The sequence below is a fragment of the Astatotilapia calliptera genome, chromosome 23 (assembly GCF_964374335.1).
Source record: "Astatotilapia calliptera chromosome 23, fAstCal68.1, whole genome shotgun sequence".
NCBI lineage: Eukaryota > Metazoa > Chordata > Actinopteri > Cichliformes > Cichlidae > Astatotilapia > Astatotilapia calliptera.
The window spans coordinates 20970939-20997680 of NC_137443.1; the positions used below are offsets into that span (position 1 = coordinate 20970939).

The window sequence follows — 26742 nt, forward strand, 5'->3', positions numbered from 1 at the left end:
ATAAAAGTCTAAGGGGGTCAGATCGGGAGACTTTGGGGGCCATTCAACTGGCCCACGACGACCAATCCACTTTCCAGGAAACTGTTCATCTAGGAATGCTCGGACCTGGCACCCATAATGTGGTGGTGCACCATCTTGCTGGAAAAACTCAGGGAACGTGCCAGCTTCAGTGCATAAAGAGGGAAACACATCATCATGTAGCAATTTCAAATATCCAGTGGCCTTGAGGTTTCCATTGATGAAGAATGGACCCACTATTGTTGTACCCCATATACCACACCAATCCATCACTTTTGTTGTTCTAACAGTCTTGGAGGGATCCATCCAATGTGGGTTAGTGTCAGACCAATAGCGGTGGTTTTGTTTGTTAACTTCACCATTCACATAAAAGTTTGCCTCATCACTGAACAAAATCTTCTGCGTGAACTGAGGGTCCTGTTCCAATTTTTGTTTTGCCCATTCTGCAAATTCTGTGCGCCGATCTGGGTCATCCTCGTTGAGATGCTGCAGTAGCTGGAGTTTGTAAGGGTGCCATTTGTGAGTAGCTAATATCCGCCGAAGGGATGTTTGACTAATGCCACTCTCCAGTGACATGCGGCGAGTGCTACGCTGTGGGCTCTTGCTGAATGAAGCCACTGATGTTCCTTCATTAGTGACAGTTTTCTTGCGTCCACATTTTGGCAAATCCAACACTGAACCAGTTTCACGAAACTTAGCAAGTAGTTTGCTAACTGTAGAATGGGAGATGGGTGGTCTCGTAGGGTGTCTTGCATTGAAATCTGCTGCAATGACCCAGTTACTGCGTTCACCAGATATCAACACAATTTCGATCTGCTCATTACGTGTTAACCTCTTCGACATGTCAATGGCTGTAAACAAAGAGAAACTTGTAAATAACTCCTGAAAGAATAAAGTTACGTTGAAACCAAGCACACCATTGTTTTTCTTGTGACATTACCAATAAGTTTGATGTGTCACATGGCCCTCTTCCTATTGAAAAAACAAAAGTTGTATCCAAGATGGCCGACTTCTAAATGGCCACCATGGTCACCAACCATCTTGAGGAGTTTGCCCCCTCACATATACTAATGGACTTTAATATCACCAACCAGTCCCATTTTATTACGGTGTATCCATATAAATGGCCCACCCTGTACAAAGCTTAGCAATACTCCAAATCCAAAGACAGGGCATTTTAAGCATGTGACTATTATCATCTGGAATGGTTTACCAAACCATGCAACATTAGTGTTTGTGAATGTTATCAATTTGGGGGAAATAGCTAAAAACTTTCATGCGGTGTATTTATTAAATATGAGTGTGTTTAAAGTCAGTCAGTAAATGTAGCAGGAATGCAGCAGCAGGGCCAGTTTTTTAGTTTCATTCTTCAGTGTCCACATAAAAAAAACCTGAGCCTGACTACAAGGCACATTACGGCGAGACTCTCCTGTTTTAAGAACAAAGAAAATCTCTCTCAGGGTCGCTGGAGCCAATCCCAGCTGTCATAGGGCGAGAGGCGGGGTACACCCTGGACAGGTTGCCAGTCTGTCGCAGGGCTAACACACAAGACAGACAACCGTTCACACTCACACATTCACACCTAGGGGCAATTTAGATTATCCAATTAACCTATCCCCACAAGCTGCATGTCTTTGGACGGTGGGAGGAAGCCGGAGTACCCGGAGGGAACCCACACAGACACGGGGGAAACATGCAAACTCCACACAGAAAGACCCCGGCCTGATGGTGGAATTGAACTCAGGACCTTCTTGCTGTGCAGCAACAGTGCTAACCACCGTGCCACCGTGCTGCCTCTCTCCACCATGTGATTGAAAATAATTTTAACAAACATCTTCTTTAATTGTAAATGTGTCTGATTCGAAGTTGATGGTTGGTCTCTCTGTTCTTGTAAAACTACACTCTAAGATTCATTACTGGCTTTCCTTACATATTTAGACACTTTCATTTATTTCCTATGATGTTGAATTGATTTGGTGGATAACAGTAATGTTCCCATGTTACTCTCAACTTTGGTATTCTTGTAAATATTCCTACATACCTGTAATTGGAAGAGATGAAGTGTGTTACATTTGGACTTTTTTCCAAGTCAATTAAACTTGAAAACAAAACAGAATTACAGTCTAAAAATCATCTATATTTACAGTGTTTTCTGCTTCTTTGTGTTTCCTGTGGGTTTTAACATTTTTTTATTTTTTTTTATTGATTGGTTGATTTGTGGAAAATAAACCAAGATTTACCGAAATCTTGAGTGGTGTATCCTGCTTCCTGCACATCAGTGATTAAGGGCACAGCTCAGCCAAAAACAACTCAAACTAAACTACCTTCAGTAACAAAACAGTGATTTCAAGATTTTAAATGGACTGATTTTGCAAAACTTCCCCCAAAAATGCCTCTTTGGGTGTTTCCTTATTATAACGTTTAGCCTCCCTCCCTTGCCAGAACTCGGTGTTACAGATGATGGTCTCCGGGGGAAGCTCCATGTGACGGTAATGAAGACAGTTTTGTTTTTCTCATTAACAGTTCTGTAGTTCATGTTAAGGGAGTCAGAGCTGGACCTGTGAATGTGGGCTGAAGGCGACTGACATTTACATCCACTTCAGTGTGTGTTTAGTTTTCACCAATGTGTGAGGAGTCCATTGTTGTTTGTTGTCACTGCCTTTAAGCTTCGATCTAAAGACCTGAGAATTTCTACTCTCTTGAAATTCTTCTGTTTTATTTGAATAGTTCCTTTTTTCTACTCTACAACTTTTCACAGTTTTCATATTTTCTCTGTTTTATAATTGTTCTTGTTTTTTTATGCTTCTGTTCTGTTTTCTTACCTTCTTAATTTTTTTCTGAATGTTTGTCCCTTTCCTGTTATTATCCTGTGTTACCTGTCTTTTAGTTATTTCATGTTTTACTGAAAACCTTTGTTTTACTGCTTTCTTTTGTGTCTGCTCTGTCTGATTGTCTTCACCTGCGCTTCATTATCCTATTGATTGATTTGCTGCATGTTTGATTACTCCTGCTTATTTTTTAATGTATCGGGACTGTTCTTTGCTCACTTATTCAATTCTGGATCTATTTTGTGCTGTTTGTCAGTGTAGGTATACCTGTACTTGAAAAGATGCTTAGTTGCTGGGTAATAAGAGAGTTAAGGGAATCTCACGGGCTACTTTTTGTACAATGTTATGTTACAGCTGGATTTGAAAATGAAAATGAAGTTTAAGGTTTGTCCTAAAACACTATTGTAACTTTAGAAGTTATGAAACAATACATGGTGTTACATAACTTTTAAAGCTGTTGATCTATTTCAGATCACCAGCTCAGATCAGAAAAAAATAGACTAAGTTGCGTAACATTTGTAAAAGCACAAAGTTGCACAACCACAGACCGTCACAGTAACTTTCAGTTATTGCAAGAACAGAGTTATCTGATTATGAAACTCTAGAGCTCCCCATCCTACCCTTTTCTCACTCAGTGTGTGTGTGTGTGTGTGTGTGTGTGTGTGTGTGTGTGTGTGTGTGTGTGTGTGTGTGTGTGTGTGTGTGTGTGTGTGTGTGTACAATCCAAGAATCAGAGCAGCAGAAGTGTTACTCAGTCATTGTTGCTGCAGATCCACTTACTGATGACTTTACTTTACTTTACTTTACTTTACTTTACTTTACTTTATTGATTATATAGAGCACTCTTCACAGGATAAAAAACACAAAGTGCTTCACAATAATATAAAACAGATAAACATAATACGGTACAATCAAACATACAGCGCAAATCTAATTAAAAGCTAGTCTAAATAAGTGAGTCTTAAGATGATGTTTAAAAGAATAAATACAATCCAGGCAGCGTAGAGATGGAGGGAGAGAATTCCACAACCTGAGGGCCACCGCTCTAAAAGATCTATCACCTCTGGTTTTAAAACATGTTCAGGGAACTACCAACAGCCTTTGATTAGATGATCTCAGGCTGCGAGAGGGAGTGTGAGGTTCTAAAAGATCAGAAATATAGGCAGGAGCGTCATGATTCAAAGCTTTAAAAGTCAGGACTAAGATTTTAAAATGAATTCTAAAATGTACTGGAAGCCAGTGTAATGAGCGTAACACTGGTGTAATGTGCTCTCTTTTTCGTGTCTTAGTTAAAAGCCTTGCAGCAGCATTCTGGACTAACTGGAGACGGTCAAGATTTCTTTTGCTCAAACAAAGAAAAAGACTTTTACAATAATCTAAGTGAGAAGAAATAAAAGCATGGGTAATCATTTCTAACTCTGATTTAGACAAAAAAAAGTTCACAGTTTGGAAATATTTCATAGCTGAAAAATACAGTTACTAATTAATCTAGAGTGTTGCTCTAGAGACATGGCAGAATCAAAAACAACATGAGATACCTGAGGCTCGGGTGAACAGATGATCCAAGAGAACCAAGATGCTTTTTGATTATAGCTATCTGGCTTTCAGGGGCAATAATTAATGTTTCTAACTTCTTAGAGTTCAACTGCAAGTAGTTTTCTCCAAGATACTGTTTAATGGAAGCTAAACATTTTATGAAAAAAGGACATTTTATGGACTTCCATCGGCTTAAAAGAACAGTAGAGCTGAATATCATCAGCATAAAAGTGATAAGACAAATTAGGGAACTGCCTAATTATAAGTCCTAGGAGTAACATGTACAGGAGAAAAAGAATTGGTCCCAGAACTGAACCCTGTGGGACCCTTCATGTCAGGTCCTTAGAGTGTGACATAAACTGATTTGCAAAGACACTAAAAGATCTGTTGGAAAGGTATGACTGAAACCACTCCAGCGCAAGACCGGACACACTGACAGTGACTATGTCCCGGAGCCTGTTAATCAGGATGGTATGGTCAACAGTGTCAAAGGCAAATGTTAAGTCCAGCAAAACCATGACTGTGGATGCTCCGGGGTCAGCCGACATCATAATGTCACTAGAGACCTTAATTAATGCGGTTTCTGTTGAGTGACACTTACGGAAACCAGACTGAAATTTGTCATAAATGTCACGTTTTTCTAAAAAAGCAGTAAGTTGATCAGCAACTGCTTTGTCCAGAATTTTTGACAGTAATGGGAGTTTAGAGATAGGCCTATAATTCTTAAGCTGTGTTGGATCTGAATGGATGACTGAATCAGTCAGCCTGTTGTAGAAACACAGAGCAAAAGGTAGATGGAGGACAGGTTGAGCTTTGTAAATGATCATTTGTTATCTCCTGCAGATATAGTTTCAATATGCAGGCCTCTTACTCGAAATAAATACTGTTGGCTCTCCTCCAAGAGGAAGTAATTTTAACAGTTTGTGCCAATACTTGGAGCGGTTGTTGCAACATGTGGTGCATTTGTTACACAGCCAAACTGGGTTTGACCAACCAAAAGTGGATATTTTTAACCTCTGTCTAAAATTATCCAAACCATTTTAAGATAATTAATTATAATACTTAAAATTAATATATTTTAAATATAATCATACTTTGATTATCTAAGTTGAAATCAGATGTTGACATATTTCTAAAATATTAAATTTGACTTCTTTTCTTGGTGTGCATAGTATTTTGATGATACTATTGTGTTTATTACTCTGGTATGACATGTATTTATGCAGTAATTCTGCATGACATAGGTATTTATTTCATAATGTTGGTCATTATTCTTCACATGAAATAAAATAATAACCTTGTTATGAAATCTGCCAGATAAAAACAACTGGAGATAAAAATCAAATGACATGTTATGTCATATAAGGCAAAATGCAGACACAGTGTGTGAAAAACTACATCCTATGCTTCAACTTATAGAAAAACGTTAAGCAGTAATAACTTAAAGTAAATATTTTATGTATTTTCTGCCAATTCTTCTTTACAGTGTTTATTCAGTTTATTGATGTTTGTGGACACTTGTTTGTGCACAGCTCTCTTCTCGGTCAGGTTGAGAATTGGACTTTGACTTTGATTCAGTGACTTCAAGGTGGCCAAAACAAGCACACACCATCACCCCTCCACCACTGTGAGTGATAGTTGGTATTAGCTTTTTGTGCTGATATGCTGTGTGTAGGCTTTTTCAAATATGTAACTATGCCAAAACATCTCCAGTACTTAATGTGCTTCATGTTTTCTCTCTTTTTTTTATAGATTAAGAATGGAGAAACCTACTGAATATAAACAGATGGACAATTCAACTCAAGAGGCTTCACCAACAGGTAGGATATCAATAGTTTGTCTGAGGAGTTGTCATTAACACGGAAACATGTATACACTGATCGATGAGAGCTCTTGTTGTTTTCAAAGAGAACTTGCTGGAAGGGCCACCTCACAATTTCTACCAATGAATCTTTTAAACTCCTTTAAGTCAGATACGCTTCAGGTTGTTAACCAGCAGTAATACTTCAGAGAGGAAAAGGGTTCTTGGATCTGATGAGACACTGTTTCTGTGTGTCGATGTTTTTTAATTCATTTAAAATGAATTTACGGCATAAAAACAAGAGATCTGAATACTTTCTTAATTGACTCACAGATTCCCAGTGAATTAAAGAAATGTTTTGGAAGGTCAACAATTGACTACAAGTTGTCAAATAATCTTATAATGTTGTTTTGTCATTCAGATGGTCCTCTAAAGTGTGAGTCAGAACTCAAATCTAAACTAAAGAGGGAGCTCCGGTGTGCGTTTGAGGCGAGCACCAAAGGAGAAAGCCCAACCATTCTGAATCTGATATACACAGATCTGTACATCATAGAGGGAGGGACTGCAGAGGTCACTGATGAACATGAGCTCAGACAGATTGAAATGGCATCCAGGAAATCAGACATGCTAGAAAAAACAGTCAGACAAGACAAGATCTTTAAAGGCTCACCTGGAAGAGAAGAACCAATCAGAACAGTGCTGACAAAGGGAGTGGCTGGCATTGGGAAAACAGTCTTAACACAAAAATACACTCTTGACTGGGCTGAAGACAAAGCCAACCAGGACATCCAGTTCATATTTCTGTTCACTTTCAGAGAGCTGAATCTTTTGAAAGAGAAAACTTTCAGCTTGGTGGAACTTGTTCATCACTTCTTTACTGAAACCAAAGAATCAGGAATCTGCAGCTTTGAAGACTTCCAGGTTGTGTTCATCTTTGATGGTCTGGATGAGTGTCGACTTCCTCTGGACTTCAACAACACCAAGATCCTGACTGACCCTAGAGAGGCCACCTCAGTTCATTTGCTGCTGATAAACCTAGTTAAGGGCCATTTACTTCCCTCTGCCCATGTCTGGATAACCACACGACCTGCAGCAGCCAATCAGATCCCTGCTCAGTTTGTTGACATAGTGACAGAGATCAGGGGGTTCAATGACCGACAGAAGGATGAATATTTCTGGAAGAGATTCAGAGATGAGGAGCAGGCCAGTATTATAATTTCCCACATCTTGTTATCAGAAAACCTCCACATCATGTGCCGCATCCCAGTTTTCTGCTGGATCACTGCTACAGTTCTGGATTCTCTTACAATAAATAATGAGAGCAGTGATCTGCCTAAAAGCCTCACAGAGCTGTACATCCACTTCATGATGGTGCAAGTCCAATTGAAGAAGGTCAAGGATGAAGGATCGGAGACAGATCCACCCTGGAGTCCAGACAGCAGGAAGATGGTTGAGGCTCTGGGAAAACTGGCTTTTGATCAGCTACAGAAAAGAAATCTGATCTTCTATGAATCAGACCTGACAGAGTGTGGCATCGATATCAGTGCAGCCTCAGTGTACTCAGGAGTGTTCACACACATCTTTAAAGAGGAGAGAGGACTGTACCAGGACAAGGTGTTCTGCTTTGTCCATCTGAGTGTTCAGGAGTTTCTGGCTGCTCTTCATGTCCATCTGACCTTCATCAACTCCGGAGTAAATCTGCTGGAAGAAAAGAAATCTTGGTCATTTAAACTGTTTAGAATTAAACACAAGCAAAAAGTCTTCTACCAGTGTGCTGTAGACAAGGCCTTACAGAGTCCAAATGGACACCTGGACTTGTTTCTTCGTTTCCTCCTGGGTCTTTCACTTCAGACAAATCAGACTCTCCTACGAGGCCTGCTGACACAGACAGGAAGTAGCTCACAGACCAATCAGGAAACAGTTCAGTACATCAAGAAGAAGCTCAATGAGAACCTGTCCACAGAGAAAAGCCTCAACCTGTTTCACTGTTTGAATGAACTGAATGATTGTTCTCTAGTGGTTGAGATCCAGCAGTCCCTGAGTTCAGGAAGTCTCTCTACAGATGAACTGTCTCCTGCTCAGTGGTCAGCTCTAGTCTTCATCTTACTGTCATCAGAAAATTATCTGTATGTTTTTGACCTGAAGAAATACTCTGCTTCAGAGGAAGCTCTTCTGAGGCTGCTGCCTGTGGTCAAAGCCTCCAAAAAAGTCATGTAAGTGAGTGTGTGTTCATACCTTAAGTTTTAAAATAAATTTGAGTCAGTGATTTATTTTTTTCACTGGTGCATCACTGGTGTTGGCATCACTTTCTATCTTTGGCACAATTTGTATTCAGAAGTTAAATAATTAAAGTTAATTTGTTAACTGTTCTACGACAGTAAACCGTAACACTGCAGAGGTTAGGTTTCAGCATTTATTTGATACTATTGTGATAAACACACACACACACACACACACACACACACACACACACACACACACACACACACACACACACACACACACACACACACACACACACAGCGAGAGAGAGAGAGAGAGAGAGAGAGAGAGAGAGAGAGAGAGAGAAAATAGAAAACTGTTTTGAGAGTTTAGGTGCAGTTAGGCAACGTTCACTTCTTTGATGTAAGCTGGAGTTTCCAGAGGAAGCAAGAACCAAAGAAACATTCCATCTCCATACAGAAGTGCCCCACCCATGGCTGAACATCCTTTGCAGCTGCCATCAAACTGAATCATACTCCTTTGGTCATTCCATGTGAGATCTGAGTAACATCTCACTCAATGATTCATGACTGCCTCCAGCATCGCTGTTTCACTTTTTCCTCTATTTCTTCTTATCTGACAGGTTTTCTATTTTGTGAGAACTATAAATTTCACCGGCATGCTATATTTTTCTCAAGTCCATTCATCCCCTCCTTCCCTGTTTATGCTGCAGTTACAGTTGAATATCCTTTGAGTGTATAGGCTGTAGTCTCCCTGGAAAAATTACTTACACATTATCTCTCTTATTTGCCATGTCGTCTGCTATCATCCTTCCTCCACTCATCTTCTTTCAGTCCTGCCCCATGTGCTTCCTGCACATGCTGATTGTTATACTAATTTTTAAGTTACCAAACATTTAAAACACAGCAAACTTTCAGCACAACATTTTCATTCAGCTCACACAATGATTGCTAAACATTGCTCCTACCGTCACTTCTGCAAAAGCTCCTAAATGAATCACTAAATGAATAGGTGCATTGTTGCTTGTCTGAGCTACTTCAGTGTACGATTACCTCCATACATCATACATACTAAAATTTGGAAAGTCACAAATGGCACTACAGACCTGTCTAGTTGGATACTGGTCAACCTAGTACAATTAAATCTACCAGTTCCGCATTGGTTTTCATTCGTTTTTGCTAAGAAAATTTGAAGTGTTTCACATTTGTCCTCAGTATTTATTGTTTTGTTTTTCCATTTAATTGTGCAGATTCAACATTAAAGGTGATTTAATTAGATTTTTTTTTTCAGACTGAATGACTGTCAGCTCTCAGAGAAAAGCTGTGAAGCTCTGTCTTTAGTTTTCAGCTCCCAGTCCAACAGTGTGAGAGAGCTGGACCTGAGCAACAATGACCTGAAGGATTCAGGAGTGAAGCTGCTGTCTGTTGGAGTGAAAAATCCACGCTGTAAACTAGAAACTCTCAGGTCAGGCTTTAGACTTTTTCACCCACAACAATTTAAAAGCTGAGTTTTATCAGTGGATAAACTGCAAACTCATTTAGAACTCCATTATAAAAAAATCTTTGCCAAAATAAATATGTAGGTTCATCTGCTGTGGTGACCACTTGAGAGAGCAGCCAAAAGAAGCATATTAAGATATGATTTGTTAAAGGTATCTAAACCTGAAGGTTCCTTAGTATAACACTTTAGGACAAATTATTGTTAGTTACTTTCAGTCCAAAGTACCACATAGATTTTATTTGTACAATGCCTGTATATCTCTTGTTTGAAACTGCATTTCTAAAGGTCTGCTTCAAAGTATGTAGTTTGAAATTGGACAGCTGGCCCAGAGACACTGGCATGTTAAAGAGAATTCCTTCTCCCCACCATCACCAAGAGCTTTTCTCTGGGGCTCATCCAGTTGCTGGAGTTAACTTTCTAATATTGTTAGGCCTTACTTGAGAACTGTTGTCATCTATGGGGATTGTCATGTTCTAAATCAAGCTAAATTGAATTGGAGATTGAAAGGATGTATGACATTGTATGTGAAAAACAAACGCAAACCAATGAAAGCAAATCTTGAGTGAAGTATTCACAGATAGATTGTTGTTTTGTGTCTATAGTCTGTCGGGCTGCCTGATCACAGAGCAAGGCTGTACTTATCTGGCCTCAGCTCTGAGCTCCAATCCCTCCCGTTTGAAAGAGCTGAACCTAAGCTACAATCATCCAGGTGACTCTGGCACGAGGATGCTTTCAGCATTACAGAATGATCCACAGTGGAGGCTGGAAGCTCTCAGGTATGGGGAAGAATGTCTAATAGAGCAGAAAGTGCTTCACTTATTTCCTGTTTCATGCGTGTGTGTGTTATGACTATTCATTGAAACTTGTCAAGTTTAGCAATAACAACAAATGTCAATGTGAGTTTGATTTATATTTCACACTTAAATGAATTTTAAATTAAGGTGCTTGCCATAGAATAAAAAAAAAAACTATGACCTTTTAAACTGTAGTTTAGATACACACACGTATTAATTGTAAGCCTGTGATATTAAAAAGGGTTTTGAGATATTTGTAATAGACCTCAAGCCATTGGGCAGCTCGTTCCGATGGACAACATGTGGGGGACCAAATCAGTCACCAGTGGGGAGAGTTGTCACCTCCTATGGGCAAAATCTTGTGGACTCTTTGCTTCTCAACCTATTGGTGAAATACCCAGGACATTAACTGGTGAGACACATAGCTGATGGTTTTCAGCTCACTTTGGCCTGGGTTCAAGCTTGGTTAATTGATCCTCCTCGTGAATGGAGGTAACCATAATTGACTCCCGATCTGTGTTTGCTGGGGCACCAAGATATGGAAGCATAGGGTTGTCCAGATTGCAAGAGCCCTCTGCAGCCAGGGAGTCCAACAGAAGTTCATTCTCCTGGATGAACCTTCCAGTCTTACTGTTTTCTTGCTAAGTCAGTCCAGAAATCCTCTACTGTGAGCTAACAGGGACTAGTATGCATATTAGAACAATGTAATGTCCTTGTGTGTATGAACATACATTCTTCATACACACACTAAATGCATGTTCAGCATGCACATGGACTGTGCTTGTCTGACCCCCCTCTTCCTTTCAGGGTGGAGCCTGCTGGAGTCCAATGGTTGAGACCAGGTCTGAGGAAGTGTAAGTGTGTTTTTTAATATGATTAATGAACACAAAAAACACTGAAACATTTTCATCAGTCATTCATTTCTCTGATGTTAGTAGTTATCCAAGTGTCAATCAATGAACAGATGATGGATCAATAACTGCAGCTGGATTGTGTTTGTTCTCTCCATCAGATTCCTGTCAACTCACAATTGACACAAACACAGTACACACAAACCTCAAACTGTCTGACAACAACAGGAAGGTGGCACATGTGGAGGAGGTTCAATCATATCCTGATCATCCAGACAGATTTTACTTCTATCATCAGCTGCTCTGTAGAAATGATCTGACTGGTCGTTGTTACTGGGAGGTCAAGTGTAGAGGAACCGTTAATGTAGCAGTGATTTACAAAGCTGGAAGGATACAAGATGATTTTGAATATGTTTTTGGAGTTAATGACCAGTCCTGGAGTCTGCTCTTCTCTGATGATGCTCCTCGTTCTGTATGTCACAGTAAAAAAGAAATGTCCATCTCCTCCTCCTCCGTCTCTAACACTGTAGCAGTGTATGTGGACTGTCCTGCTGGCACTCTGTCCTTCTACAGAGTCTCCTCTGACACTCTGATCCACCTCCACACCTTCAACACCACATTCACTGAACCTCTTTATCCTGGATTTACACTCTGGTCTCCTGGTTCCTCAGTCAGTCTTTGTGAAGTTTAGCACACCTGGATATTCATCTGATTGGTGTAGTATATCAATCAGAAACATGTTTTCAGACACATGGATAAATTAAGTTTTAAACAATGACTCTTTGTCAACTTCTTTGTCTTTAGTCCTTTTAAGATGGAAGCTGGGATTATTTCATGAAGCAGATTTTGTTTTGTCCTTTTTTCACTCAAACCTTCACAGTGAATATTATTATGTAGCGTTTTTTATGAATCTGAGTCAAGAACCAGCTCCTCTGCATCTTAGACAAGCCTGAGCTCATTCATTGTTGTTGTTGTTGTCGTTGTTGTTTGCTATTTCTTTTTTTAAAAAAATTCATTTTCAACTTCTCCACATATTATTACTGTTATTGAAGCAGGACAGGAATTAAGGGAGATTTTCACAATAAGAGGACATTTTGGGTTTTGTTTTTATTTTCTCCCAAATAATGACAACCAGCCTGTGTGGATGTTCCATGACTAAATAAACGGACATTCAACAATTCTATCTGAATTGAAGATATTCATCACTCATGATCACTCATGTCTCTGCCATTCTATGAAAATTACTGCTTTTAAAAATAATCTAATGAAAGAAACAATAACTTCTAATATTAATCAGATAAATGTGAAAAGGTCTGATGTAACTAACATCTCATTTAACTCTTTATTGATGATCATTTCTTGCACTCTGTTAGTGGGAAGATGAATTACATGAAGTCAGTTTAATGAACGCAGATGACAGAACTGTTTTTCATTCTACTTTTTGTAATTGTACTGATACTGATACTAACAGTGATTCCTTGAAGTCACAATATTATCCTGCTAAAGTCTGTATTAGTAGATATTAAACATTTCTGGGAGTTAAATTAAATTGTTATCAGCTACCTAAATATGTAAAGAAGTGAAGTAGTTTATAAAGAAAAGCGTCTGGAGTTCTTTAAGTTACTTGAAGACGTTTCACCTCTCATTCGAGAAGCTTCTTCAGTTCTAAGGTCAAATGGTGGAGAGTCCCAGATTTAAACCTAGTGGGAGTATCCCCCCACAGAGGGACAAAAGGACCCCCTGATGATCCTCTAATCGCCTGAGCCAAGGTGTGAAACTGGGTGTGGGTCCCAATCAGCCAGAGTTTCGGGTGAGTTCATTGTGAAACCTGGCCCCACCTTATCATGCGAATTCCTGAGGTCAGATGGCCCAGGATGTGAGTGGGCGTTAAGGCGTCTGGGGAGGGAACTCAAAACTGGATTATAGATGGCAGAGAGTTGGTGTCGTAAACCACCGCCTCTGTTTAAAGATGGTCGCTCACAGTGGCCATAGATGGCTTCTTTCACTCCTCTTTCAAACCATCTGTCCTCTCTGTCCAAAATGTGAACATTGGCATCCTCGAAAGAGTGTCCTTTATCCTTAAGATGCAGATGGACTGCTGAGTCTTGTCCTGTGGAGGTGGCTCTTCTATGTTGTGCCATGCGCTTGTGAAGTGGCTGTTTGGTCTCTCCAATGTAGAGGTCTGGGCATTCCTCGCTGCACTGTACAGCATACACCACATTGTTAAGTCTGTGTTTTGGCGTTTTGTCTTTCGGGTGAACCAGTTTTTGTCTGACCGTGTTGCTGGGTCTGAAATGCACTGGGATGTCATGCTTGGAGAAAACTCTCCTGAGTTTTTCTGATACACCGGCTACATAGGGGATGACTATGTTGTTGTTGTTGTTGCATTTGACCTTAGAACTGAAGAAGCTTCTCGGATGAGAGGTGAAACGTCTTCAAGTAACTTAAAGAAGTCCAGACGCTTTTCTTTGCAAGCTCCTTTGACTACGATGACCTGGATGACTGAGAACCTTCACAGACATATGAAGTAGTTTATGTTTGGAGCTGTGTGTTTCACTGTGTACATTGTGTTTCATTGTGTAATTACTTAAAGTTAAAGGTTGATTTTTAGTTTTTGACTTTAATAAAGACATGTTTAATTCTAGCCCTGCCTCTACCCTTTGTGCCTGTTAAGTTTCTTTGCTACAAACACACAAACACACTGAAACCATTGAAATTGAGTGGAAAAATTGTCTGACAGGTATATAAATGATGAAAATCAGTCAGCATGAGCCTGGCAGGAAGCTGGATGATGGACTGATATGAGGTGGAGAGACAGTGGTATGACATTATATTTATGTCAAGACTCACATGCTTGAAGAAAAATGTAATGGGTACAGATATTCATTGGCACTTATGTAATAACATTTTTCTTGCTCGTTTTACCCTCATGGACTCTGTTTTTAACAGTTTGGTCAGAAACATAAACAGCCTGCTGGAGGTCATTTTGAAGGATCTCAGAGTGTAACTTCTGTTCCTCTTTGCACAAAGGTCCAAGTACCAATCCTGCAGCTGGGTAAATGCCCTTCTACCACCCTGTCAGCTCTCCTAGTGTGTCCGGTATGTCCTATAGGCATCGTACAGGCATTTACACTAGGACAGCCTTAAGAGTGAATCCATCGCACTGGCTGAATAACTGGATAGTTGGTAAAGTACGTCAGTGGGTCATCCCCCTCATCTCCAGATTCTGATTCCAGTACAGAGGGCATGTGAGTGGGCTTCGGATGTTGCTCATTTAGAACTTTACAGAAAGCATTTCCTTCCTTTTAAAAGTTTCACTTCACGTTCCTGAACTTGGTGTCCCAGATGATTTTCTTCATGTGAAGCTCTGTGTTAAGGTAACGGAAGCCTGTAATGTTTTCCTTGCTAACATTATAGGTTTGAGAATCTTTTTGAAAGTGAAAATAATCAGATATTATCAAAATTATCAGATATCAGATAGGTTAACCTTAAAAATGTGTCTGTGTGTGTGTGTGTGTGTGTGTGTGTGTGTGTGTGTGTGTGTGTGTGTGTGTGTGTGTGTGTGTGTGTGTGTGTGTGTGTGTGTGTGTGTGTGTGTTAGCAGTACTGAGTCCAGTTCTTAATGTAGCCTTCAGTATCTAATGTTGAAATTGCAGTGTGCATGGACATGTTGTGTTAAAATCACAAAAAAATCTGTGTATGAATTTTTGAATAGTTCAGGCTTGTAAATCATATGATACAAATTTGTGACCTCTATGAGGATTATTTCCCTCTATAGTTAATGTGCATCATCAAGCTATGTTCGGTGTATGTTTCCTTTTGATGAAATATCTCTGGAAACAAAAATTAAAGGTTCACAAAACAAACTAAAACAACAGGTTGCTTTTCTTTTGTTAGTTGAGTTTTAGTGAGTGAAAAGTCATTTTTCTTATTAAGAAGAGAATCTGAGGCAGAGATCTGAGGTCATGTGTTTGTTTGTTTCTGTTTTTAACTGAACATTAATTGAATAAAACTTCCAGTCACAGTGAATCTGTGTGTCAGTGAAAGCATCGCGTGTGCTTCATGGCGCCATCTAGTGGACTGATAGTAGAAGTAGAGCAGCTGATGGCAGCTTCCTCTGCCTCACACTGCTGTCTGACTGCATTCAGCTGACACTGCTGGTTTTCTGGTTCATCTCGGTGTTTGGACAACATACAATGCAGAGGGAGAATTTCAGTTGATGTGCACATGAATGATTAGTGTTTCCTCTGCAGGTGAAGGTAGAAAGTGTGTGTGAGCTGATGTGGATGTGAATTCAGCAGCATGGATCAGTGTGAGGACAGAGAGGAGGGAGTCCCTCCCTCTAAAACCACTCTGTGTGGGGAACATGAGAGCCAGACCAAAGCTCAGAGGTGAGATAACCATCTCTAACTGTCCAGGACTTTTTCCATGTCACAGCTCAGCGCTCACATCACTCTTCATCATTATTCACAGGAACCAACCTGGACCTGAACCCAGCTGTGTGTCCTTAAAGAGTGACTGGTCAAAGAGTATTGGTGCTGATTTTAAAGGACAATGCTCTGCTGTGGAAAGGTAATCTATATCTGTATATATGTTTATTTTTTTCAGTAAACTTTCAAAAAGGGTTAATGCCAGATCAGCTTTTCACGTATCTATAATCAAATGTAGTATGAAGTCTTGAGTGAGGGTTTTTTTTTCCAGAAACATGGCATGGGAAGCATGTGAAAGCTTTATGATGTATGAGGTATTTGTCAATAAACCAAACTGAGATGAAGTCTTCAAACAGCTCTAGACTCTGTTGGTGGTTCTCAATGGCATCATCAGGACAACTAAACCTTTACTACCACAATGATATGACTCAGTGCTCATTTCCACACATCACTTCATGGACCTTTGGCTCAAGTCTCTGTGTGGGCAGATTTAATGTGAGCTGTCCTTATCACATTTTTTTAAATACATAAAGTGTGTATTTTCTTACCTGGTTCATCTTCTAAAAGTGTCAACACAAGAACTAGAGAAGAAATAGACATCAAGCCCCAAAGCAGCCTCACATTTTGACATGATAGCAAGATAAACAGGATACTTATGTGTCATCAAGGCCCAAGCACTGACATTGCAAAGGTCACACTGCATGTGCTCCGTTTATTAGTAGTATTTTTAGTATTTCTTCACGTCACTATGCAGGCTGCAAGTAGAGGTAACATGGGGACACAGGCATTAGAGCCTCTTAATGCGCATTTTGTTTAGGTTTCCACCAGGGTGGAATTACCAAAAATAGAGAGAGCATAGCCTAATATATGAAACAGGAAAAGACCGCCGTGTAATCCATTTATTTCAACAAAGTAACGGTAACTGTAACAGAATACAATTACTCATATTTTGTATTTTAAATACGTAGCGGCGGTGCATGTATTCCGTTACTCCCCAACACTGGCCAATACTGATCGATAGTTAGAGTGCTAGGAATATTTAGGGGAGGTTGTCACAAGTTGATCACAACCACCCCAATAGTGGTCTAAATAAATTAATGATGAAAGTTAAAACTTTTCATTGCTCTGGTGGCATAATGACTCCCTAATGAAACAGGAAGTTTTTGTTAAGAAGTTAAGAAAGCTTTAAAAAATCATAACTTAAAACCTCTGTCATGATGAAGCTTTTGTGATAATTGGTCCTAATGGTGGAGATGCTAAATTGGGTTTACAGCACCACCTACAGAATCTCAATGAGGCATCTACGAAACTGTTTCATCTGCATATATGAAATTTGATAGCCTGATGTAATAGCTCAAGAAAAAAAAAACCTTTTTGATCAATACTCTAAACTAGTGCAGTCAAAATTAACGCATTAACGCAGATTAAGCTGTCATCACAATTAACGCGATAAAAAAATTTAATGCTATTAACGCATCTGGAGTGTAGAATGCCTTAAAATCCCTGTAATTTTTCTGTCAACGCATTTCAGACAGTTTGCCCGCGTAGAGTTACCTTTGTACATGTGCAAATGGGCAGTTGATCTGGTAGTGACGGGCAGCTGAACCAATCAACTCAATATGGAAGATGATAAACACACACTGGCCCTCTCGATGGGAAATTTGAGTATTAAAAAAATAACCAGACGGAAGAGTCGACCAACATAAAGTATTATGCACATAGTGCTGGAAGGAATTATCTTTTCACCGAAGCACTTCCAGCTTAAAATATCCCATTGACGCGAAGCATACCTTAGCTGGGGATGGTGCTTTTTTTGCTCATGGAAAATGAAATGCAATTAATATAGATTAAAAATGAATGAGATTTAATTGTGATTAATCAAAATTAATCCACAGTAACCCTGTGATAAATCTGATTAAAAACTGTGATTGTTTGAGAGCACTAATATATATTATATATATTATATATATATATATATAATATATAATATATATTATATATTAGTGTATACTATTACTATATAGGTTTTTTAAAAAGTTGTATTTCACAGGAGAGAAACTGTGCTAAAAGACAGAAGAAAACTGTTTAAATTCTCTTTGAATTGCAGCATACATTCTTTGTGTTTATTCTCCATTTACTTCTTTATATTGCATAAATGTCAGTTACAAGCTTAAATATAAAGTTGAAAAAGTGTAATTGCAGCCAGGCTATTGATCAAGTAATTGTGATTAATCGCAATTAATTACAGAAAATTGTGAGATTAATTAGTTAATTTTAATTAGTTAATCTATTCACAGCTATTCTAAACATAACAGGAAGTCAGTCATTTTCAATCTAAGATGCAAGTTTTGGTTCAATTTTTGCCATTTTCTGGTCTTGTATTTATCAAACTTCTCCTCGAAATTGGAATGAATAAACAAGCCTAATCTAAAGGCTTTGGTGATGCTAAATTGTAAAGCTTTTGAGTTAAACTGTCATATTTTAAATGTACTTTGTCCAGTCTATCCCAAATTTAACATATAAGATGGTATTCTGTTTCCAGAGACATCTACAAGCCAATATCAGCTAATGCTTAATGTTACTTCCAGGCACCGGGAAATCAATATTAACTGATAAAATCACATATGAAATTTAAAATTTTGGATCCAGATAATACACAGCAAAATAAGATGTAATTGGTTTTCTTATACACAATCTAATGGGCACAGTCAGTTTCATCGCTTCTTGTAGTTTTAATTTATTCCTGTTTTTTTTTGTGGAGAGCCATAACATGAGCCAAGTCTTCATGATTTCTCCACAGGGTGAACAAGGAGAGCTCAAAGGTTTCCACTGATCAGTCTGGCCAGCAGCATCACCACATAAAACTTAACTCAATATTTATGGTCAGTACATGTGCAAAAACTACTTTTGCTATTTTCTATTTTGTTCACAGTGATCTCTATGCTGCACCTTTTAGACTAGTGTAAGGACAATGTGTCTAACATTGATCCAATTTTTGGCTCCGGGATTTCAGTATGATCAGGTGAATCATAGAGTATTCTGTTCCAGCTACTGGAGGAAAACATTATCACTTTTGTGAAGAATGAGCTGAAGACGATCCAAAGAGTTCTGGTTCCAGACTACATGGAACCATTTGAGCGTCAGAAAAAGGATGAGAACGTGTTTGGAGTGAATGAACAGCAGAGAAGCAGAGAACCCTTCCTAAAGATCGCACTACACTTCCTGAGGACAATGAAGCAGGAAGAGCTGGCTGACCAACTGCAGAGCAGTAAGAGTATTTCTCTAAAGATCTTATCTGCTGGAAAAATTAGAAATTTTCTAATAGTTCAAGAGAATAATTCCCTAGTGTAGTGTTTTATACATTTACTTAGTAAGTGAAAGGTTGCAGGTTGGATTCTGGAAGCTGAAGACACAAATGAAGCTTGTGCATAAGTTCAGTAATGACACATCTGTCTACTACCCAGGTGTTTGATGGCTAGTATATTCATCACTTCCTCTTTGCTGTACAATAACTTAAGTTGTTTCTTATGTGTTTTCAGAAATGTCTGCTCCAATTTGTACACATGATCTTAAAACTTTGCTGAAGAAGAAGTTCCAGTGTGTATTTGAGGGGATCGCTAAAGCAGGAAACCCAACCCGTCTAAATCAGATCTACACAGAGCTCTACATCACAGAGGGAGGGACCGCAGAGGTCAATGATGAACATGAGGTTAGACAGATTGAAACAGCATCCAGGAAACCAGACAGACCAGAAAGAACAATCAAACATGGAGAATTCTTTAATGCCTCAAGTGGAAGAGATCAAACAAACAGAATAGTGCTGACAAAGGGAGTGGCTGGCATTGGGAAAACAATTTTAACTCAGAAAATCATTCTGGACTGGACTGAAGACAAAGCGAACCAGGACATCCAGTTTATATTTCCATTCACTTTCAGAGAGCTGAATGTGTTGAAAGATAAAAAATTCAGCTTGGTGGAACTTGTTCATCACTTTATAACCACAACTAAAGACTCGGGAATCTGCAGATTTGAAGACTTCCAGGTTATGTTCATTCTTGATGGTCTGGATGAGTGTCGACTTCCTCTGGATTTCAACAACAATATGATTCTGACTGATGTTGCAGTGTCCACATCAGTGGATGTCCTGCTCACAAATCTCATCAGAGGGAACCTGCTTCCCTCTGCTCATCTCTGGATAACAACACGACCTGCAGCAGCCAATCAGATCCCTCCTCAGTGTGTTGACATGGTGACGGAGATCAGAGGGTTCACTGACCCACAGAAGGAGGAGTACTTCAGGAAGAGATTCAGAGATGAGAAGCAGGGAAGCAGGATCATCTCTCACATCAAGACATCACGAAGCCTCCACATCATGTGCCACATCCCAGTCTTCTGCTGGATCACTGCTACAGTACTGGAGGAAATGTTGAGAACCACAGAGGTGAGAAAGCTACCCAACACCCTGACTGAGATGTACATCCACTTCTTGGTGGTTCAGGCCAAAGTGAAGAAGGTCAAGTATGATGAAGGAGCTGAGACAGATCCACACTGGAGTCCAGAGAGCAGGAAGATGGTTGAGTCTCTGGGAAAACTGGCTTTTCATCAGCTGCAGAAAGGAAACCTGATCTTCTATGAATCAGACCTGACAGAGTGTGGCATCGATATCAGAGCAGCCTCAGTGTACTCAGGAGTGTTCACACAGATCTTTAGAGAGGAGAGAGGGCTGTACCAGGACAAGGTGTTCTGCTTTGTCCATCTGAGTGTTCAGGAGTTTCTGGCTGCTCTTCATGTCAGTCTGACCTTCATCAACTCTGATGTCAATTTGCTGGAAGAAGCACAAACAATCTCCAGTAGGTCTGATAAAACACATTTCTACCAGAGTGCTGTGGATAAGGCCTTAGAGAGTCCAAATGGACACCTGGACTTGTTCCTCCGATTCCTTTTGGGTCTTTCAATGCCGACCAATCAGACCCTCCTACGAGGCCTGCTGACAACGACCGAAAGAAGTTCACAGACCAATCAGACTCTACTAGCATCCCTGCTTACACGGCTTAGAAGTAGTTCACAGTTCAACCAGAAAACATATATCAAGAAAAAACTCAATGAGAATCTATCTACAGAGAAAAGCATCAACCTGTTCCACTGTCTTAATGAACTGAATGATCGTTCTCTAGTGGAGGAAATCAAACAGTCCCTGAGTTCAGGAAGTATCTCCACTGATAAACTGTCTCCTGCTCAGTGGTCAGCTCTGGTTTTCATCTTACTGTCATCCAAAAAAGATATGGATGTGTTTGACCTGAAGAAATACTCTGATTCAGAGGAGGCTCTTCTGCAGCTGCTGCCAGTGGTCAAAGCCTCCAAAAACGCTCTGTAAGTTATCATGAAATCATCAATTATTTTTAAACACATGCCTGTCTTTAACAGAACACAAAATTGTATTTGTTATTATCAGGTTTGCTTATAAATTCCCTGAAAAGCCTTCAGTTGATCCAAAATGCAGTAGGGGTACTAACAGGGCCTAGAAAGAGAGAGCATGTTTCTCCGATATTGGAGTCTCTTCATTGGCTCTCTGGTGAATCCAGAATCAAATTTAAAATCTTTATAATCACATACAAGGTCTTGTATAATTAAGGCCCATCTCTTAATAGTACCATATCACCCCATTAGAGCTCTTTGCTCTCAGACTGCAGGCTTACTTGTGTAAAAAGTGTTTAAAAGTAAAATGGGAGGCAGAGCCTTTAGATTTCAGGCCCCTCTTCTGTGGAACCAGCTAACAGTTTGGAAGTAGAAATAGTTCACTATCTCTACTTCTAAGATTAGGTTTAAGACTTTCCTTTTTGACAAAGGATATAATTAGGGCTGGATCACGTAACCCTGAGTCCTCCCTTAGTTACACTGCAATAGGTCTAGGCTTGCAGGGGATTCCCATGATGCACTGAGTGTTTCTCCTTCTTTCAACCCTTTTCACGTACCATGTGTTTATACACCACTCTGCATTTAATAATTTGTTATTATCAATCTCTAGCTGGTTCTCCCTGAGGTTTCTTCCTGTTAAAAGGGATTTTTTCCTTTTAAAAAAAAACATAGAAAAGAGGAAGTTTTTCCTTACCACTCTCGTTAAAATGAGCATTTTAACGAGAAAGCATCAGACAGTCATATGATTGTTGGGGTTTTCTCTGTTTTATCCGTGTTATTGTAGGGTCTTCGCCTTATAATATAAAAGTAGCAATTGCTGTTGTGATTTGCTGTTATATAAATAAAGCTGAATTGAACTGCAATGACTTGGTCTATTTTATTATTGTTGTCTCTTCAGGCTCAGTAGCTGCAATCTGTCACATAGAAGCTGTGAAGCTCTATCCTCTTCTCTAAAATTAGAAGACTGTGGACTGAGATCTCTAGACATGGGTAACAATAAACTGCAGGATTCAGGATTGAAGCTGCTGTTGGCTGGATTGGAAATTCCATACTGTAAACTGGAAACACTCAGGTCAGATCATATTTGTCAGATCTATGTGCCTATCAGCCAAATGTTTGAATTTCCCTTCCATAAATAATAATTTCGATTTTACAATGGCATATTTAGATTCACATATTTTGTTTTTTACATGTGCATGCAAGAGGGATGATAATGTCCATAGATTATGTATTTTCAAGAATTCAGGTAAGACGGTTTATGTTTGTTTTCTTTTTCATTACTCTCCAATCAGATTGAGCAACTGTAACCTCTCAAAGAGAAGCTGTGAAATTCTGTCCTCAGTTCTCAGCGCTTCATACTCTATTCTGAGAGAGCTGGACCTGAGTGACAATGACCTTAAGGACTCTGGAATGACCATATTGTCTTCTGGACTGGATAATCCACACTGTAAACTGGAAACACTCAGGTCAGCGATTTTAAAATGTACAACTTCTCATGGTTACCCTGTCCTCCAGGTACAGCCCCCTCCTCTCTTTCTCTCTCTTCCTTATTGCTCTAACTTTTCTCTACCCTGCCTGTGTGAGTGTGAATATGAGTGGTATCAACCAATGTTTTTCAGTGGCAGGCATGTTTCCTGGAGTCCTCTGGCAGACACTTTTCTCCTATCTACAGATTAGCTCCATACTTAAACTGTTTAGACTACTCTGAATCAACTGGAACCAACTCTAAGCCAGCCGAACCCACTCTTACCAACTCCTGTTGGATTGTTCTCTGGATTCAATTCCCCTGAGTTCAGTCAGTACTTCTTGAGGATAGGAAGAGAGACTGAAAAGCTGTTCTGGTTTGTAGCTTGTCCCTTGCACACTGAGAAGTGTCCTAAATATTCTGGAAACTGCCTTCTCACCAAATCAAACTGACCTCTTTTATCTAAGTACCATTTGCTTTCAGACCTACTAAATGAACTAGTTAATACTGATCAGTTCTCTGGCTCATAGCAACTCACTGCTCGAGTACAGCAGAATCCAGGTCAGTTAAGTAGCAGAGGGGGTTGTTAATCAATTTCAGCTGCTTTGCTATAAATGAGCTTAACAAATTGGAACCTACAAAGTGTGCATGAGAAGCCCGATTGGTATTTGTAGATTGGGCAAGTTCTCCCTATGCAAGTGTAAAATACATGAAAGGGGTCTGTAGAAATGACAGAGAACATTATGCATGTAACATCATTCAGCATGATCATTTTGGTGGTGTGTCAGTGATATCTCACTGAGGGATCCAAGGACCTCTACAAGCAAGACACCATGACTTGCACTGGGTATCAGAATGAACCCACTTGGACCCACTGTCAGACACTACACTAGGTTCTCTTGGTGTATGGTCTAAATCCAATAAACCACCTCTGGGAAATTATGTTTTGGTCCTCCGACGTCACTAGGTTACACCTCAAACTGACCAGGAGCTCAGTGACACCCTTGTCCAGATCTGGGAGGAGATCCCCCTGAACAAATATCTAAAACCTGATATTGTCAGACATGCTCTCAAACGCACACTACAGAGTACCATTTTGAGTTACTGCAATGAAATTTCAACAAAATGGACTAGCATGTTGCTTTTTTTAGTAGATTTTTGGGGTTTTCTTGGAATTCAGTTCTCCTTAGATTGATCATTTTCGTGACCATCAAATGATCTGGCTCTTGGTGGCGTTAGATTTTAGATCAAAGCGACTTTGTTTCTCCTAACAGTGCCATATAAAGAATACACTTTGTATTTAGCTGCCATGCTGTTTTCTAACAGTATCTGTCACATGTTGTTTTTTCAGGCTGACAGGATGCCTGATCACAAAATATGGTTGTACCTCTCTGGTATCAGCTGTGAAGGCCAACCACTCCCATCTGAGAGAGCTTGACTTGACTTACAATCATCCAGAAGAGGCAGGAGTAAAACTATTAGAGCAGCTAAGACTGGAAATTCTCAGGTAGGGAGAGGCCTCTTGATTCATTTAATCAGTAATAAAATATACCAAAATGTCAGGTTGAAATGATTACTTATGATTACTTATGCAATATCTAAACTTATTTGACTAGGTTATATATATTTTTTAAAAGTAATAAAAGCAAAAAAAAAAAAACATAACGGTCTGATTGAAGATACTTACATGACAACCACAGGAAGGGACTTTAGACACATTTTCTTTAAATGTGTCAAAATGTTTGACTGTTCCAAAGGAGAAAATGAACCTCAGTTTGATTTAAATGAACTAAATAATGCACTTTAAAATTTTAAAATAAAAACTTAACAATATGTGTATGAGAGCAATGTAATGTCCATGTGTGCATGCTGAAAGAGACTGTGCTGGTCTGAACCCCCTCCTCCTTTCAGGGTGGAGCCTGCTGGAGTCCGATGGTTGAGACCGGGTCTGAGGAAGTGTAAGTGTGTTTTTAATGTGATTCATGAAAACAAAGCGGCACACATTCAACCATGTTCAAACTCTCACATGACATCTCTAATGTCAGGAGTCATCATCAAAGTGTCAATGAACACATGACAGATCAATAACTGCAGCTGGATGTGTTTGTTCTCGCCGTCAGATTCCTGTCAACTCGAAATCGACACAAACACAGTGCACACAAACCTCAAACTGTCTGAAGACAACAGGAAGGTGACACGTGTGGTGGAAGGTCAGCCATATCCTGATCATCCTGACAGATTTGATTATTGGCCTCAGCTACTGTGCAGAGATGGTCTGACTGGTCGTTGTTACTGGGAGGTTGAGTGTAGAGGAGGAGTTAACATATCAGTAAGTTACAGAGCAATCAACAGGAGAGGAGACAGAGAACACTGTGTGTTTGGAGAGAATGATCAGTCCTGGAGTCTGAGCTGTTCAGATGATGGTTGTTATTTTGTCTGGCACAATAATAAAAAAACATCCATCTCCTCCTCCTCGTCCTCCTCTGTCTCTAACAGAGTAGCAGTGTATGTGGACTGTCCTGCTGGCACTCTGTCCTTCTACAGAGTCTCCTCTGACACTCTGATCCACCTCCACACCTTCAACACCACATTCACTGAACCTCTTTATCCTGGATTTACAGTCTTGTTTCCTACTTCCTCAGTGAATTTGTGTACAGTTTAGGATGAGGTAGGGGTATTCAATTCAAATTAAACATCCAGCAAGAGAAAATACAGCAAGAAAAGTCCAGAATATCATAAAATTCCACATTCATTATAATTTAGTGCAATATATTTTAATGTAGCACAACAGTTAGATCAAAGTCTGTGTATAGTTAATAACTGGCTGTCAAGTAAAAGAAATACAGTACAATTCAACAGGATTTAATTTTCACAATGACCTGGAGGGTACTCCACCGATAAAAGATTAATAAACTGCTCTTTCCTTTCCTTGTAAACATCTTCCCCTTCAGTCCTTTAAAGATGGAAGCTACGATTATTCCAGGACCTACATGTTGTTGTTCTGTCTTTTTCCACTCAAAGCTTCACAGTAAATATCAGTATGTTGTATTTCTCTGAAACAGAGGTGACCAACTGTGATATCAAGGAGGAATCACTGAGCTGCAGTGCCTTAAATGATGAATTAACAAACTGTTAAAAAACATTTTCACATTATTTTGTTTCTCTGGACTTTAGTTTTGTGTTATCATGAGCCTGTTCAGTGTCCAAATAAAAAACCAAGTCTTAAATGTTTCATTACAGTGAAACTTTTTTGTTTTATGAAGCTCTAACAAAACTAATATCTCATTTAATTTTGAAGGAGAACCCTAATGCTAAATATATTCATGCACCGTTAACCTTAGACTTATTTTGAGTAAATATCACATACAAACCTGTAAGTCGAACTCTTTCGGTCTGTGTTTGCATAACACTTTGAGCTGTTCATGTTTTACATGTTTTTGTTTTTTTATTTACTGATTTATGGATTTTCTTTCACTGATTAGATGTTTTTAATCTCTTCTTGTTCGCTTACTTGTGAAGACAACATTACATGATCATTTCCACCATCTCTGAAGGAACTTTGTTTACATGTTCCCATTTTGTCAGGGAGCTTTCTTTGTGTTATTAAAACTAAACAAATGAATAAATGAACAAACTACATGATGTTGCTTTACTCATTCTTTCATGGGTGTTTAAATTATCAAATTATTTTATATTAATATTGTGTTATAATTGTACTGATGGCTCATCAACAACACTGATACCAACAGCCTCATATTTATGAGGTTGAAATGGACCATTCACTGCCCTCCACTGGTCATTGTCAGTAACTACAACTCAAATACAATATACTGTCTTTATGACACATTTACTGCAGTGTTTCAACACTAGTGTTCTTCAGT

The 26742-nt window shown here is 39.3% G+C and overlaps 1 protein-coding gene across 1 annotated transcript; it reads left to right on the forward strand.

Annotated features, from left to right (window-relative positions):
* Window positions 1–983: 983 nt before the first annotated feature.
* On the forward strand, window positions 984–26500 carry LOC113015718 (uncharacterized). The gene is given in 19 exon segments (XM_080297201.1): window positions 984–2507; window positions 5915–6009; window positions 6135–6202; window positions 6605–8396; window positions 9697–9870; window positions 10509–10682; window positions 11508–11554; window positions 11713–12236; window positions 14582–14650; window positions 15839–15949; window positions 15951–16123; window positions 18782–18863; window positions 19030–19249; window positions 19521–21351; window positions 22295–22468; window positions 22689–22862; window positions 24213–24368; window positions 24773–24819; window positions 24982–26500. Coding segments are annotated over 17 exon segments (6351 nt in total). The 5' UTR covers window positions 984–2507; window positions 5915–6009; window positions 6135–6141; the 3' UTR covers window positions 25524–26500.
* The last annotated feature ends 242 nt before the right edge of the window (window positions 26501–26742 follow it).